Below are 15,340 nucleotides of genomic sequence, written 5' to 3'. Positions count from 1 at the left end.
GCGAAAATGAAATGAGATATTTGTCAACAAATCGTGACTGCATAAAAGAAATTCAAATATAAATTCAAATGCAAACACCTTTAAGAGGCCCTTCGGTGGCGCTGAAATGCCCGTTTTAATGGGATATTCCTTCGTTTAATTGCACATTCGGATCGCTGGGCAATTTTCAACGCTCTGGGTGTAATCTGACCCAGTTTTATCTGCTCGTTGGTTGCTTGGCTGCCCCGATTGTTTGCCGTTCCCTTCGATTTCACACCTTTAATTCGGTCGCTCTTTGCCCCAAGGCTGTGGCAAGTTCAGGGCCGCCTCGCATTTCGACTTAATTAAATTGGCTGTTTTTATGGGCCAGGTGCCAGCTATCTAAGATAAGCGCCCCTTAAGCGGCGATCAAGTGCCTCAATTACGTGTCCAAACAGCCAAAAAAGATTGCTTGTCGCCGGGCCTCTTATCAAAAAGGGCCACTTGCTCAGCGAACAATCAATATCAGTAAATTTTGCACTGATATATCCGATAAATCTGACTGATAATAAATATAAAAGCGTGCAAAAATTTCAACAGAACATTTCAGAAATTAATTATTATCAAAGCACAAACTATTTTATCAGCTTGTGCTGAACCTGTTTATGGCAAATAACAAAAAAACCAATAAAACGAATACAACGAATACAACTTTGTATGTCTTGATCGAGTTGTCAGGGTTTATTTTCTAAGAATTCTAACTCTTGACAAAACTTTCCACGGATGATTTGAAAAGTTGCTATCATATAAACAAGAGAAAACCTTCATTTAATATCTATACTCTCCACAAATGAACACAAACTATATTTGAAAAACCAAAAACTATAACAAGCTCTCCCTTTAAGTAAATTAATATATAATTAATTCACGATAGACAGCTATCATTAGGGTTTGTTTTATCTCTTCTAAAAATAACAACAACTTAAACCCCGAAACTTAAAACCATATGCTTAGTGAAAGAATTCCCCTCTAATGACTCATCTTGCCAAAATCGAAAGCCCCTTCGCAATCTACTAACTCAAACCTCTCTAATTGACTCAAAGTGTTGCGGGGGATATTGGGAAATCCATCAGATGACAACTGTCAGTTGGTTGGCGAAACCAACTAAGCCCAAAGTGATACACGACTGCAGATGACACCAAAAATAAAGCGGTCACCAATTAATCTCGCCACCAAAACGCGCAATTGTGAAATGAAAAGTCGAGAAAATGAAGCGAGTGACTCGTTTAATTGGTCCGCAACGCGCGGCAAAATCCAAGTCGAAGTCGAAAGAAGCCGTCGCCGGCAACTATAATGTGTTCGCCTCTGTCTCCGCCAAGAGATCCCCTCCAGCAGCACAGGCCGTACAAACTCCTCTAGCTCGGGTGCACAACTATGGCAGAGGCAACCCTTCCAGCCAACTACCCTCCAGTTCAGCGGGTAAAATCCAGTATGCCGCCTTGAATCGCATGAGGAAAAAGCGATCCGAAGACGGAGGTCAGAAGCTTCGCAGGAAGTCCAAGTGGCGTCGCCTCTTGGGCAAATGTTGGGGAAAGAAGAGACGCCGTCAGAGGAACTACCAAGATTACTGGGGCACTTCGATGGCCAAGTCTAGGGGCATTCTATTCTCCTGCTGCGGCTGCTGTTGCAGCAGAAAACAATCCCAGCGATACGAATACGATTCCGAGGAGGAGGACGATGACATTGATGCCAAGGTGGCCTCTTACATGCTGGAACTGAAGCAGCGGGAGGCAGTGGCCAGCAGCAAGCAAAGTGAGAACCTGGTTGAGGAAACACCCAATCCTGTGCCCCCGGAGCAGCCACATTTGCAGCAGCAGGCAGCCCTTGTTAAGCGACGAGCTTGGACCTGGGACGACAGTCTGAGGTCCAACTCTGACCGGTTTCTGGAGACTCTTGAAGAGGATCTTTCGGAATCTGTCGAGGTTGTGGCTGCCATTGCAAACGGTGCTGCTCCTGGGACCAGGATGTCTTTGATCCTGCACCGTCGCACGCCACTGCATGTGACCTTTGTGGAGAGTGATGAGCAGGAGGATCAAGAGGAACCTAGGGAACATGAGCAACTGCAGCAGGAACGAGCAACGGTGCAAGGTAGGCTTCGTCTGCCTGCCACCAAATGCATGCTCCTTGCACCCATGCCCCCAGGTTGCGCTTGCTTCTTCACTGATCTTCCATATGTTGCATCTTACATCTTATAGATCTATAATCTTGTTAGCTTAAGACTCTCCAAAAAAATATATATATCTTATAGAATGAAATGGGGATGAGTAACGATCGTTAGCTAAATATAACCACCAGCATTTGCCATCGATTGGCCGTGATGATCATTCATCATCAGCAGCAGAGTACATGGGCCATTAGCCTTAATTGTGGAAAACTCCAGTGCTAATTGATGGATTTTCTTTTCTCTCTCTTTGCAGAGGAGGCCAAAGCCGCCGCCGAGGAGCTGACTCGATCGCCGGTGATTGGAAGTCGTCAGGCAGATGCCAGCGCCAGTCCGATCCAGTCGCGGGCCTCCAGCGAAACGTGGCCACAGCAGTCGGATGAGGACATCGATCGGCTGGTGGCCATGCACCAGAACCGCAGCAGTCTCAGCTCCCTGGGGGTGAGTAAAAAAGCACTGATAACAGTGATAGCAGATTACGTAAGAGCTGTGACTTAATGACTCAATTTTTTTCGGCAGGTTCGCTCGGAATCCATGGCCAGCGTTTACTCTGGCGCCGGCGAAGGTCGCTATGGCACCGTGGTGGTCAAGGGTCAGGTGGAGTTTGGCATGCAGTACAACTACAAGCTGGGCGCCCTGGAAATCCATGTGGTCCGCTGCAAGGATCTAGCCGCCGTTGATGCCAAGCGCAATCGCAGCGATCCCTACGTGAAGGTAGGTGTTACATACCTCTAGATACATTCTGCTGGATCTTTTCTAACTTCTGACTTTACTTTTAAGGTCTACCTGCTGCCCGACAAGTCCAAGGCTGGCAAGCGCAAAACCAAAGTCAAGAAGCACACCCTGAATCCCATCTTCGATGAGACGATGCGCTTCCACACACCCATCTCCAGCCTGGAGTCGCGTACGCTCTGGCTGACCGTGTGGCACTCGGATATGTTTGGGCGAAATGACTTCCTCGGCGAAGTCAGTGTCAATTTGCAAGGACGCGTCTTTGACAATCCCCAGTCGCAGTGGTACCTGCTCCAAGAGCGAGTAAGTAACTATTTCTTAAATATAGAAGAGAAATGTGTAATAAATTGGGATCTTTTCAGAGCGAACCCTTCGATGAGGTGGCCACCTACCGAGGCGACATTGTAGTGGGCCTGAAGTACATTCCCCCGGAGAGTCTAAAGTCCTCGTTCTTCTCTCGCGGCTCCTCGCTCACGGGCAGCTCCTCGAACCTTCGAAAATTCGGTGGCAGCATCAAGTCGGTGACCTCCAAGTCGGATCGCAGCACCAAGGGTGGCCAGCTGCATGTGCTGGTTAAGGAGGCCAAGCATCTGAGTCCCATCAAGGCCAACGGCACCTGCGATGCCTTCTGCAAGAGGTGAGTTTTGCTGAAACTTTCAGTTTTTGCAATATTTTTAACCAAGTGAATGTATCAATCCCTTAGCTATTTGCTACCGGATCGCACAAGGAGCTCCAAGCAAAAGACTCCAGTGGTGAAGCGCACTCTGCATCCCAGCTGGAACTATACCTTTGTGTACGAGGATGTCTCCCTGGAGGATTTATCGGAGCGCGCCTTGGAGCTAACAGTGTGGGATCACGATCGACTGGCCAGCAATGAGTTTGTTGGTGGAATTCGCTTCTCTCTGGGCACAGGTGAGTTGAAAGGAATAAGATTCTTCTACAGATTTATTAACTTATGGTTCCCTTTCCCCCAAAAACAGGTCGCAGCTATGGCCGTCAGGTGGAGTGGATGGATGCCACCGGCAAGGAGCTCTCCCTGTGGCAGAACATGCTGGATCGTCCCAACTTTTGGGTGGAGGGCAGCTTGGTGCTACGCTCCAGCTTGGATGGCATTCGAGCCACATTGCCATAGGGAGTCTAAAGGAGCCAGGAGGTGTCACACAGAAACACTGCATTGTATTGTATTGTATTGTATTTGTATTAATTATGCGATAATTATCAATTAGCGATCACAAGAATTCTGAGAAGCATTACTAGCGATGTAAGGATAATGGCTAGAAGGATCAGCACTTACACAAGTTAGAGTTAAGTGCGTGATGATGATGATACTCGAATACGCCGGAGAGCGGCAATAACGCTGCGAAAAGAAACAAAAAACTATAAAAAAATGAAAAAAGAAAACGTTATCATGTTTATGGCACTAATTGTAAGCGCTAATTGTAAGCGCTATTCTCAGCTACTCGATGCAGATAAAAACCATGAAAAACTGTAAAAACCACGATGAGACCCAAGGTTGGTCCCCCTAGATACTAAGCGAGTTTGTATGTGTGTTTTTTTCCCACCTCTCCCCCCGAGAGAGGCAATCGCAATTCGCATACTGTATGCACTAAACTACGATTAAAATACCACTAAAAAACGTATATATATATACACTAAATACCTAGTTAAATCGAGGCATAAGCTTACCGTGTACAACTCTATCCGTAATATTCGAATACGAGAAATACAAATGACATTTTTGTAAATGCTGCAATTTTTGGTTTATTTTCCACTCTTTGGTTTCCTAGATCCTAAGGTGAACTACATGCATATACATATACCTATTCCGACGTCATACATATCGCAAACATTGTGCAAATCCAGCAAAGCTTCAGCTAAACTAATGAAAACTAAACTAAACTAAACTGAACTAAGCTAGCTATCTAGTTAAGTGACGACCCACGACAGCAATCAATGATCAATCAATTCCCACAGCAGCCAATGATATCACACCTCTCCCTCCAATATCTGAGTATTGTGTACTGAAAATGATGATGCATTGTTTCAGAGAAATCACTTTTAAGAATACAACAAATCGAGTCTTATGAATGCTTTTGGTGTAAGTGGATATATTTACCCTGAACGTGAATATAATGCGCATATAATATTTAACGTTGAAGGAAACAAATGATACATACATACTTGTCAACAATTTATAGAAGATGTTTTTTATAAAAGAAAATTGCTGAATCACTCGTTGCCTAAATACCGCTTGTCTTTTATACTCGATGTTTTCGAAACACACACGATCACAGAAGAAACACACACACTCCACATCAGTCGATCAGTCGATCAGGTGGAATATAGAATACTTTCTCTAAATCAGCATATGATAAATGTCAAACAATAAGCAGCAAATATTGCAAAAGTAAATGGTATTTAGTAGCGTAGAAGGCCCAGAATAAACATATACATATATACACGATACTAAGCATAACTCTACCCGCGAATAGTTCATAATCTAAGGTTGAAGCGTTTGCTGTTCGATTCGGCTCTCTAATCTAGCCATAAATTTGTTGAGAGTCCAATCGCATACACCCACACACCCTAATAGTATATAGTATACAAGCAACAAACATGCATATATAGTCATAATTTATTCCCCCTAAAGTCTTCAGAATGTTTCAATGTTTACTACATGTATATTTTTCTACTACTTACTATGTACTACCACCTAAAACCAGTATATCACTTACCTTAGGGACTCGCAGGGACGACAAGGCGCTGTGTTTTAACAGCAGCTGCCCTTTTGAGTCCCACTCACTTACTCACTTACTCACTCACTGAGAAGATGGTGCTATACTCGAATATATAAGGATACACTCACGCCCAGTCTCTGGCATCGTAGTCTACTGGGAAGGACTGGGGGAGATCGATCTTTTTACCTTTTTACTGTGTGTACATGCATTTCGGATTCAACTATTGTGAACTAGTGTTGATTACGCAATCCGGAGAAGGCGATGCAGACTTCACTCCTACCTACTTTATACATATACATCTACTGAGATACATACTTGTAAACCTACCTACCACCTACTATATATCCCCTTTACAAGCGACGAAGCGATCGCATTCCCTAGTCATAAGCCACTCGAAAGGGAAAATATATTTGTTACTTGAAAACCTGGGCGATAGGTCATTTCTATAGAACGTTTTTCGACGCTGCGAGGAATAAGGTTACCCGATATCGGAAGAGAATATTTATGTACCCATTGTATTTGTTAGCATTCGCCAGAATTGCTCATAGAAGAACCCCAGCTAGATTATTATCAATGTATGTAAGACCACCCAATGGAAATATGTTAGGCCAAAGAGCCACGCCCCCAAAAAGCAAAAATTAAACACTGTTGCGTTAATGTAGAGAACTTTTTTAGCGAATACAACACAACTCACACACGTAAGATACACGGAATTATACATAGTAATAGACGAGAGACGCTGCGGTTGCCTTCCTATATAATCATAAAACTATGTTGTTTCATTGATAGTACTCTATCCTGCATTCCAGTACTGCCCTAGGAACAATCTCTGACACCCTTTTTATATCATGTGAAACTGAGTAATTAAGTTAATCCTTCCGCTACACTAAAAAGCAATCGGTTAACGGTTGCCCGTCTAGTTTCCTGTCTAGTTTTATATTCTGGCGGCAACCGGCGATATTGGCCCTAAATCACTTTGCGCTAGACTTTACACTTAGATTTAAGATTAAAGAGAACGGAGCTCCGGCCTCTGAAGATTGATATTGAAAATTGAAAGATTAGAAATTGCATGTCAGAGTTTGTAAGACTTTCTAAAAGGCAATTGGAGCAGAGCATTGTAAGCGTTATGTTTATGGCATTTAAGCGTTACATAATTACAAGAGTTTACATAACCATTTACAAGATACAAAATACAAAATACAAGATACAAGATACAACATACAAGATACAAGATACAAGATACTTATGAACCTTTTACTTACAAGTAAGTACTTAATACAACTGCAACCATACCGATACCGATACCGATTGGCTCAATGCTAAGTTGCTAAGTTAATATTGTGTTACAAAAAAATTGTGAACAGCAGTGAATCGATAAAATAAAGCAAACTTCACATCTATTGACAAATTTCGCAACTATCTCTTGTCTGTCTGCTTTCTCTCCCCTGAGGAAATCGCTGGGCTCAAAAGTCTTTTGGGGAAATACTATACTTCCTTTGGTGCTTTGTTTATCACTACACTTCCGCTTCCGGCTTGGTCTGCCCATTCAGCTGCTGCAGCCTCACCTCCTCCGCCGGCTCCTTGGGCACATCGTCATCGTTTCGGCGCCAACAGTCGAAGGACAGCATGGAGTCGCCCTTGCCAAAGGCCTCGCCATCGGCCAGGGTAATTGGAAGTTGCCTATGAGAAAAAAAGGGTGTTAGCTCCGGGAACTCCCTCTTGAATCCTTGTGTTTGCTCTCACCTGTTGTTCGTCTCCGGCAGCATCAGGGTGCACATGGAAGCGGACATGAGGAGCAGGGCCAGGATGAGGGATGGGGCTGCTGCCAGCTTGGTGCCCAAATGAATCAGATAGGGCGACACAAAGGAGGCACCCGCTGCGGCCAGGTGCACGGCAGCAATGCCACGCGAACGCACACAGGTGGGCAGCAGTTCCGAGGAGAACTGCGAGGTAACCGTATAGGACATGGAGATGCCCAGACGCATGGGCAGGGCGAAGGCCAGCAGCAGGGTCACATTCTGCTGGGCCCCTTCGGTGGACAGGGCCACGCCCAAGGCACAGGACAGCAGCCCGGTGCAGAGCATGGCCAAAAAGGCGGTGGCCTTGCGTCCCACACGGCTCAGCAGGAGTCCCTGGATGAATCCAGAGGGTGGCACCACCACGGCAAAGAGGGAGAAGACCACAAACGGGGATAGGCCCAGGCCCTCCACATTTCGGGAGATTGTATTAAAACTCAGCGAGACCAACATGCTAGACACATTAAAAAAAACCAATTAGAATGACATTGAAAACTAAATAATGTAATTTACTCACAAAGTAAACACCACCAGCAGAGATGTCTTTCGAAGATTTGGCGTCCGCAGAAGATCAATAATTCCAGCCGTTTGCTCTGGTTGGTTCGAGAGCTTTCTCTTGACGATGCAGTGCCTCCTGAAGGCCTCGAAATCACTTGCCGGCACCTCCTGTCCATTGAAATGAGCAATGTGCTTCAGCCTGGCAATTGCTCCCTCCACATTCGTCCTTGTGATTAGCCACTGGGCACTCTCCTGGACCACGAAGTAGAATAAAGCCACCACCAGCTGGAGCAGGGCCGAGCAGGTGAGGTAGATGCGCCAGTTACCAGCCAGGACAGACAGCCAAGGAGCCACCAAGGCCCCCAGGCAGAAGCATATGCCGAGGGTTCCACTTATGGCCAAGTTACGCAGCTTGGGGGCCAAGTATTCCAGCACTGGGAAAAGGAAATTGGGAATATATATTTTCAGAAAATTCTTGGATTTCTAAAGTGTGTATATAAAGTAAGAATTCTTATAAATATTTACTAAGATACTGCTGAATCGAGTTTCAAATACCCTTTATCTAAATACCTAATATTAAAATAAAGCAAAGTCTAATAAATTTTTGTAGAATTACTTATATCAAACTATAATTAATACCTTCAAGGTCCACATTAACTCTTTATATAGCTTTTCACCCAATTTAAATTCCAAATATATATTCTAATAGGAATGATTCATTTCTTTTTGTTATTTAAGCGATTAAATTATATTTTTATTTACCTAGCATGAAGTCATGGAAGTAAAAATAAAACTATTTCGTTGACTTACGTGACTGAAAAGTCTTAAAATCATCACGTTTGGATTGATATTTTCTCGAAATATTGTATCTAATAAGATACATAAGCACAAGCTTCTACGTAAATCCAAAACAAAAGATGATAAAATAAACTCAAGTTAAACTGAAACAAATCAGTTGTTGAACCTGCACAAAAATTAATGACTAATTCTGCAGCAAAGTCTGAAACGCAGACAGCAATAAAATTAGGATTTCGAAATTGAAAATCTGCAAATTTGCAGATGCAGATCATACAATTAACCTTCTATAAAACCAAAAAAAAAACCTGATGTGTAACACGGTAGGTTTTTATGGCAATCATTAGGAGTAGACACTGTTGTTGTTGACTCTGAACTGTGTTTGTGTGTGTGGAAAAGCTTTTCCCAGATCTACACAAGACTCGAGATATCGCAATGCTTACCCAGAATAAACATCAGATAGTAGTTAGCCGTGGCAGCAAGACCAGAAATGCACCGAAAGATAGCAAACTGCACCAGATTTGAGGCGTAGGTAGTGAGGAAATCACCCACAAATCCACATTGGTTGGCCAGTATCACAGCCCGTACTCTCCCAATCTTGTCACCCAGCATCCCAAAGGTGAAAGTGCCCATTAAGGATCCGAGAAAGAACAGTGACTGTCCGATTCGCGCCTTGTAAGCGTCCTGGCAGACCCAGTTGAGCTGTGGAAAAGGATACTTATTAGTCTCTACTGCCTGAGAGCTCTTCCATAACTCACCTCTGCATTCATGCTTCGAAATCCGTAATCATAGTTGTATATCCAACGCTGACAGACCTCCGTGCTCACCGTCACCTTGTCACCTTCGATTGTGTCCAGCCGGGTGCAGGATGCCTCCTTTCCAAACGGAGCATAAATGGCCGCAATATCCTCAAAGCTCCGATTCGCCAGCTTCTCATGGTAGCACCAGTGCTGCGGCACAAAACCGATTATGTTCTGCGAATAGTAGTGCACGGTGGTGGTGAAGGCGATGTAGCCGAGCAGCAGAATCATCAGGTACTGATAGCGACCCGCATTGCCGCACTTCTCCAAGATCTTGTCAAAGTCCATGTCCCCCGATGTCGTGCTCTCGCTGAGATTCTATTAAGACTAAACGCTCGAGCGATCCAATCCGATCCGAAGCGACCACGAAACGAGGCGAAAGAGTGCAAGGTGGCCGGATTCGCACGTTGGTCTCCGTCTCCGTCCACGTCTCCGTCTCCATCTCCGCCAGCGTTTACGTCTGCCTCGATCCGCGATAAGATTGTTTTGGGGGCGGCTTATCGCCACACACACAGCGGGTCTGCTCAAACGAGAACGCTTTATTATATTAAGTGAACTTGCTCATTCACTCCAATCTAAACAAACGCCGGCGGCGTCTCGCGAGAAGGAAGGAAGGAAACCTTCTTCTCTCCACTGGAATAGATAAACACTAGCGTGGTGACCTCTGAAATGTGAATCGAATACACAAGTGAATGGACTCTTAATAAAACCCGAATCACAAAGAGCCGCCCCATCTTAAGTGCATAAAAGGTCAAGAGTGAAATGGGATAAAAGCATGAATGACAAGCTAGATTCGTCAGAAAGAACACGAACATACCCTTGATTGAATCTGAGTATTATTTTAGAGTAACTTGAATGGAACTTTTAGAACTTGACTTATAATCATATATTCTAAAGAGAGAGATGTGAAAAAGAATAAAATTAACCAAATTAAAGTAATTGGAATTGAAAAACTTAAAAACTTAATTTGCATTTTCAAATATTTTTTAATGGTGGAATATTGGCCCTATTTTTTATGTTTTAAATCATCTATTTGGGCTAGAAGAAACTTTACATAAAAAATGTCTATCAAATAAGGTGAAATTTTAAGTTAAAATAACTATTTATTAGATATTATCCAAAACTATCAATTGTAATGTATTTTTCTCTATTTTGTTTTTATTAGTTTATATTGTAAAATATTTGTCAATAGTTGATCTAATTACTATTATACATACAAAGATTAATGAAGAATAATTTACTATTTCAAATATAGGTACATCCGACCCCTTGAAAGTAAATACTTTTGCATTCTTATATGTTTTATTCTTTAATTCAAAATTTAACTTACAGGGTAAACAGTTTTAAAATAACTAAAAAAACACATAAACAAGTCTGCGCATCGAGTAATAAAAAATCTTTAAAATACAATCGACTCCTTGTTCTTATCCCAACTGATAGCAGTAATAGTTATTACCAGTCTTTCTCGCAGTTCTTATTGTCATATTATGTACGTAAGTTAATTATGCTCATTCCGTTATTAGTCTACGTTTTTTATGACCTAGATAAAGCGGGTCTTATATCTGCTATCTTTGACCAACTCGAATTTTAAGACTAAAGATATCTAAGACAAAAATGCAACAATTTATAATGAGAGTTAACTATAAAACATAAATGTTTTAACACTTAAGTACGTACAAATTAAATTCATAACAAAATATAATTATTTGGTTAAATTAAATGCATTAAAATACTTTCCAAAATTTAATTCGAATCCTATCAAAATGGGAAAGCACCTACCTAGTGAGTAATCTTACTCTGCCATTAGCTTCTCGTTGGTGCCATCAGCCTTGAGATCATCCCGACCATTCTCCTCCCTCGTCTCCGCCTTGGAGCGTCGCAGGAAGTCAAACATCCGCTCGTCCTTGCCAAACTCCTCACCCTCGGCCAGGCTCATGGGCAGCTTCTTGTTCCGCGTCTCCGGCAGGAGCAGGCAAATCCAGGCGCTGAACAGCAGCAGCAGGCAGAGAATGATCGAGGACCCCGCCCGGAAGTAGGTGTCCAAGTGGAGGATAAATGGCGAAAGGAAGGAGAGCGCTGCTCCCGCCACATGGACCACAGCCAGGCCACTCGATCTCACACAGGTGGGCACCAGTTCAGCCGATATCTGCATGGTGGCGCCCGAGGTGACGGAGATCCCAAAGCGGGATGCCAGCATCAGGGCGACCATAACACCGACACTGGGCTCCCGCCAGACACTGAGCATTATGCCACTGGCCGCCGTCAGGGTTCCAGTTACGACCATGCTCGTCACCGAGGTGAACTTGCGTCCCAGGTGCCGCTGGGTTAGGATCTGGACGATCCCCGAGGGCGGCAGGGTCAGTGCGAACAACGTGAACATCACGAAGGGCGACATGCCCAATCCCTCCACATTCCGGGACATGGTGTTGTAGCAAAGCGTGATTATCGTGCTGCCAAGAAAATATTTACGAGTTATTCAGATATTTTATAACAAACTAGTTATGAAATCAAGAGAATCGAGAACAATGGGAATAAAAAAGTTGACCTAGAAGCTTAAACATGACTTTGCTTACTAATTCCAGTTTGAAATTTAAGGTTTAAAATATGCTTTTGTTATAAAACAGTTTCATATTAAACAAGAAAGGAAGCTAACTTCGGCACGCCGAAGTTTATATACCCTTGCAGATAGAACTTCGATGACTTCCTGGATTCCTTCCATACAATATAAAATATTTATATTAATGTTAAAAAAAACAATAAAGTAATACCTGCTCTCATTTCATTCACCTATACATATTATATTTTCAGTTTTACATTCACAGATTTGCATTTTTGCTCCACATCTAACGATCGTTTGTATGGCACCTATGTGATATAGACTATATATAGACTATATCATATAGTCGATTTTCATAAAATTTGCAATAAAATTCAAGACTGATATAAAACGCTATATTTCAAATTTAATGAAAATCTGCTGAAAACTGCAAACGTTATAATTTTTAATTGTATTCATTTTTTGATCGTTCGTTATATAGTAGTCCGGTTTTTTTTATAACTTTACACAAAATTTTGATTAAAATAAAATGATATTTTATGAAAATCTGGTGAAAACTGAAGAAGTTATAATCTTTAATTTTATTAACTTCTTTTATTTCTTATAAAATGGCTATGTATCAAATTTGATAAAAATCTGTTGAAAACTGAAAATGTTATACTTTTTAATTGAATTAATTTCTCGATCGTTCCTATAGGAGCTATATGATATAGTCGTCCAATTTTCGTAAAATTTTACACAAAATTGTTGAATAATATGAAATGGCTATATCTCAAATTTGATTAAATTCTGTTGAAAACTAAAAATGTTATCGCCACCGCTATTGTCAGTCTTCCGACAACAGCCACCGCCATTCTCATTCCTCTCAAATTTCTCGATCGTTCCTATGGGAGCTATATGATATAGTCGTCCGATTTTCATAAAATTTTACACAAAATTGTAGAATAACATAAAACGGCTATATCTCAAATTTGATGAAAATCTGTTGAAAACTGAAAATGTTATACTTTTTAATTGAATTAATTTCTCGATCGTTCCTATGGGAGCTATATGATATAGTCGTCCGATTTTCATAAAATTTTACACAAAATTGTAGAATAATATGAAATGGCTATATCTCAAATTTGATCAAATTCTGTTGAAAACTAAAAATGTTATAATTTTTTTTGTAAAAATTTTCCGATCATTCCTATGGCAGCTATATGATATAGTCGTCCGATCCGGCCCGTTCCGACATATATACGAGTGAGAGTATATAGAAGACTAACTGCAAAGTTTCATTCAGATAGCTTCAAAACTGAGAGACTAGTTTGCGTAGAAACGGACAGACGGACAGACGGACAGACGGACAGACGGACAGACGGACAGACGGACATGGCTAGATCGACTCGGCTGTTGGTCCTGATCAAGAATATATATACTTTATATAGTCGGAGGTGCCTCCTTCACTGCGTTGCAAACTTCTGACTGAAATTATAATACCCTGCAAGGGTATAAACATTCCTCTGGCATGTGAGATATATATTTGGGTGGTGTTACACCTCGGTTTTCAATAACTTCCTAGACTTTGCTAGAGCTAAAAATGTGCCTTAAACTAATGTACTTTGGAAGATATTCTCAAATGATTTTAAATGTTTTTAAAACTAAACAATAAAAGTAAAAATTATCACAAATTATCTTGAGAATAAAGTGGATCTTAATTCATTATTTCTAATATACTTTCTTTGACTAGAAAATAAGGTTTATACTCACAACACAACCAGGACATAGATGAGCCTGAGGCGCAATCTTGGAGACTTGAGTGCATCTACCAAACGCGCTTGCTTCTGGAGGGACATCCGGCTATTGGCCTCCGACATCTTCGTCTTGCAATGCTGTCGAAATAGTTCAAAGTCCGCCTCACTGACCTCCCTCCGGTTGAACTTGGCCACGCGGCGCAGTCGCAACACAGCACCGTCAAGGTCATGGCTGGTGACCAGCCACTGAGCACTCTCTTGGACCAGAAAGTAAAAGCAGGTGACTAGAACCTGGGGCAGAGCCGACCAGGCCATATAGGAACGCCAGTTGCCCAGCCAGACGGCCTGCCAGGAGGCACTGATCATGCCCAGGCAGTAGAAGATGCTCATCGTTAGGTTAAGGCCCACACTTCGCATCGATGGCGACACGTACTCCAGCACTGTGATTGGAAATAGATAGAGATTACTAACTAGGATCTATAGGTTTATGGCTATAACATACCCAGTATATACATGAGGTAGGCATTGGCCTCGGCCGCCAGTCCCGAGGCAAAGCGGCTGGCCGAGAAGGTCACCAGACTCTGGGCGTAAATGGTGGCCGAGTCACCCAAGAAACCGCACCAGTTGGCCAAAACCATGGCCCGAATGCGTCCAATCCGGTCGCCTAGGATGCCAAAGAGCAAGGTGCCGCACATGGAACCCAGGAAGAATAGAGACTGACCCACACGGGCCTTGTACGCCGAATCGCAGACCCAGTTCAGCTGAGGAAGGGTGATAAAAACCATATTAGAGCAGGAATCATCTCCTAGTGTAGCCTCTTACATCGGCGTTCATGCTCCGGAATCCATGGTCATAGTTGTAGATCCAACGGGTGCAGGGTTTCCCGCTTGCCGTGGCATTCCTCGAATCCCAATCAATGGACGCCAGTTGGGTGCAGGAGGGACTCTCGAATGGGGCGTAAATAGACGCAATTTCGGCATAGCTGTGATTCTCCAGCTGCTCGTGATAGCACCAGTGATCGGGCACAAAGCTGATGACACTCTGGGCAAAGTAATGCCGGGAAACGATGAACATGAGCAGCCCGTAGAGGGCCAGCAGCATGTACTGGTAGCGATGGCAGTCGCCGCACTTGCCCAGTATCTTCTCAAAGTCCATGGCCATGGATGCAACCGTGGAATACCGTGGAGTTAGCTGGTCCGCCGCACGTCGCCTCGTCGTCCGCTCTCTTCCGCTGCCACGCACCAACTGCCAGCCAGTCCAGCTGCGCTCTGGGTTTCCCAATCCGCTCCTAAATGCCAAATAGTTAAGAGAGACGCCGCGTTGTGAAAGCTGATATTGTGGAGTTGAATAGTTGGAACCACTCTGGTGCCTCTCGCGCGGCTGATAAGTGCCTCACTCGCCAGTCGTCAAAATCGCCTCCTCAGCTGGCCGAATCGAACGCCCGATTCCCATTCCGATTCCGATCGCAACTTAAACGTATTGATTTAATTATTATGGCTGATAAGCGAC

General features: G+C 43.1%; 3 protein-coding genes across 3 annotated transcripts in view; 1 reads left to right on the top strand and 2 right to left on the bottom strand.

Moving 5' to 3' along the window:
* btsz (bitesize) overlaps nucleotides 1-4,656 on the top strand; it is a 56,771-nt gene extending 52,115 nt beyond the window's left edge. The window contains 6 exon segments of the mRNA XM_086829872.1: nucleotides 2,436-2,620; nucleotides 2,699-2,893; nucleotides 2,960-3,214; nucleotides 3,274-3,548; nucleotides 3,615-3,823; nucleotides 3,892-4,656. Of these exon segments, the coding sequence (XP_086685998.1) occupies nucleotides 2,436-2,620; nucleotides 2,699-2,893; nucleotides 2,960-3,214; nucleotides 3,274-3,548; nucleotides 3,615-3,823; nucleotides 3,892-4,043 (1,271 nt within the window). The 3' untranslated portion in view covers nucleotides 4,044-4,656.
* Nucleotides 4,657-6,302: 1,646 nt separating this feature from the next.
* Nucleotides 6,303-9,935, bottom strand: LOC110188043 (organic cation transporter protein). Its single transcript, XM_020957593.2, has 5 exons — nucleotides 9,497-9,935; nucleotides 9,182-9,440; nucleotides 7,963-8,377; nucleotides 7,393-7,899; nucleotides 6,303-7,329 (listed from the first exon to the last, which is right to left on the bottom strand). The coding sequence occupies exons 1-5, from the start codon at nucleotides 9,824-9,826 to the stop codon at nucleotides 7,164-7,166; spliced, it is 1,677 nt and encodes a 558-aa protein (XP_020813252.1). The 5' UTR covers nucleotides 9,827-9,935; the 3' UTR covers nucleotides 6,303-7,163.
* Nucleotides 9,936-10,831: 896 nt separating this feature from the next.
* On the bottom strand, nucleotides 10,832-15,095 carry LOC110187824 (organic cation transporter protein). Its single transcript, XM_020957301.2, has 4 exons — nucleotides 14,654-15,095; nucleotides 14,334-14,592; nucleotides 13,848-14,271; nucleotides 10,832-11,988 (listed from the first exon to the last, which is right to left on the bottom strand). Exons 1-4 carry the CDS (start codon nucleotides 14,990-14,992, stop codon nucleotides 11,331-11,333), a joined length of 1,680 nt encoding a protein of 559 aa, XP_020812960.2. The 5' UTR covers nucleotides 14,993-15,095; the 3' UTR covers nucleotides 10,832-11,330.
* Nucleotides 15,096-15,340: the final 245 nt, after the last annotated feature.

Source organism: Drosophila serrata, unplaced genomic scaffold (assembly GCF_035046125.1).
Source record: "Drosophila serrata isolate PLE 108 unplaced genomic scaffold, ASM3504612v1 contig_228, whole genome shotgun sequence".
NCBI classification, from domain to species: Eukaryota; Metazoa; Arthropoda; class Insecta; order Diptera; family Drosophilidae; genus Drosophila; species Drosophila serrata.
The sequence above is the reverse complement of the archived record's forward strand: the minus strand, read 5'-3'. Positions and strand labels throughout refer to the sequence as shown.

Coding starts and splice junctions, on each gene's coding strand:
- LOC110187824 (XM_020957301.2), bottom strand. CDS start 14,992: ATGGCCATGGACTTTGAGAAGATACTGGGCAAGTGCGGCGACTGCCAT. Junction 14,593..14,653: donor TCCGGAGCATGAACGCCGAT/GTAAGAGGCTAC, acceptor ACCCTTCCTCAG/CTGAACTGGGTCTGCGATTC. Junction 11,989..13,847: donor ATCTATGTCCTGGTTGTGTT/GTGAGTATAAAC, acceptor TTTTCTTGGCAG/CACGATAATCACGCTTTGCT.
- LOC110188043 (XM_020957593.2), bottom strand. CDS start 9,826: ATGGACTTTGACAAGATCTTGGAGAAGTGCGGCAATGCGGGTCGCTAT. Junction 9,441..9,496: donor TTCGAAGCATGAATGCAGAG/GTGAGTTATGGA, acceptor CCTTTTCCACAG/CTCAACTGGGTCTGCCAGGA. Junction 7,900..7,962: donor CTGCTGGTGGTGTTTACTTT/GTGAGTAAATTA, acceptor TAATGTGTCTAG/CATGTTGGTCTCGCTGAGTT.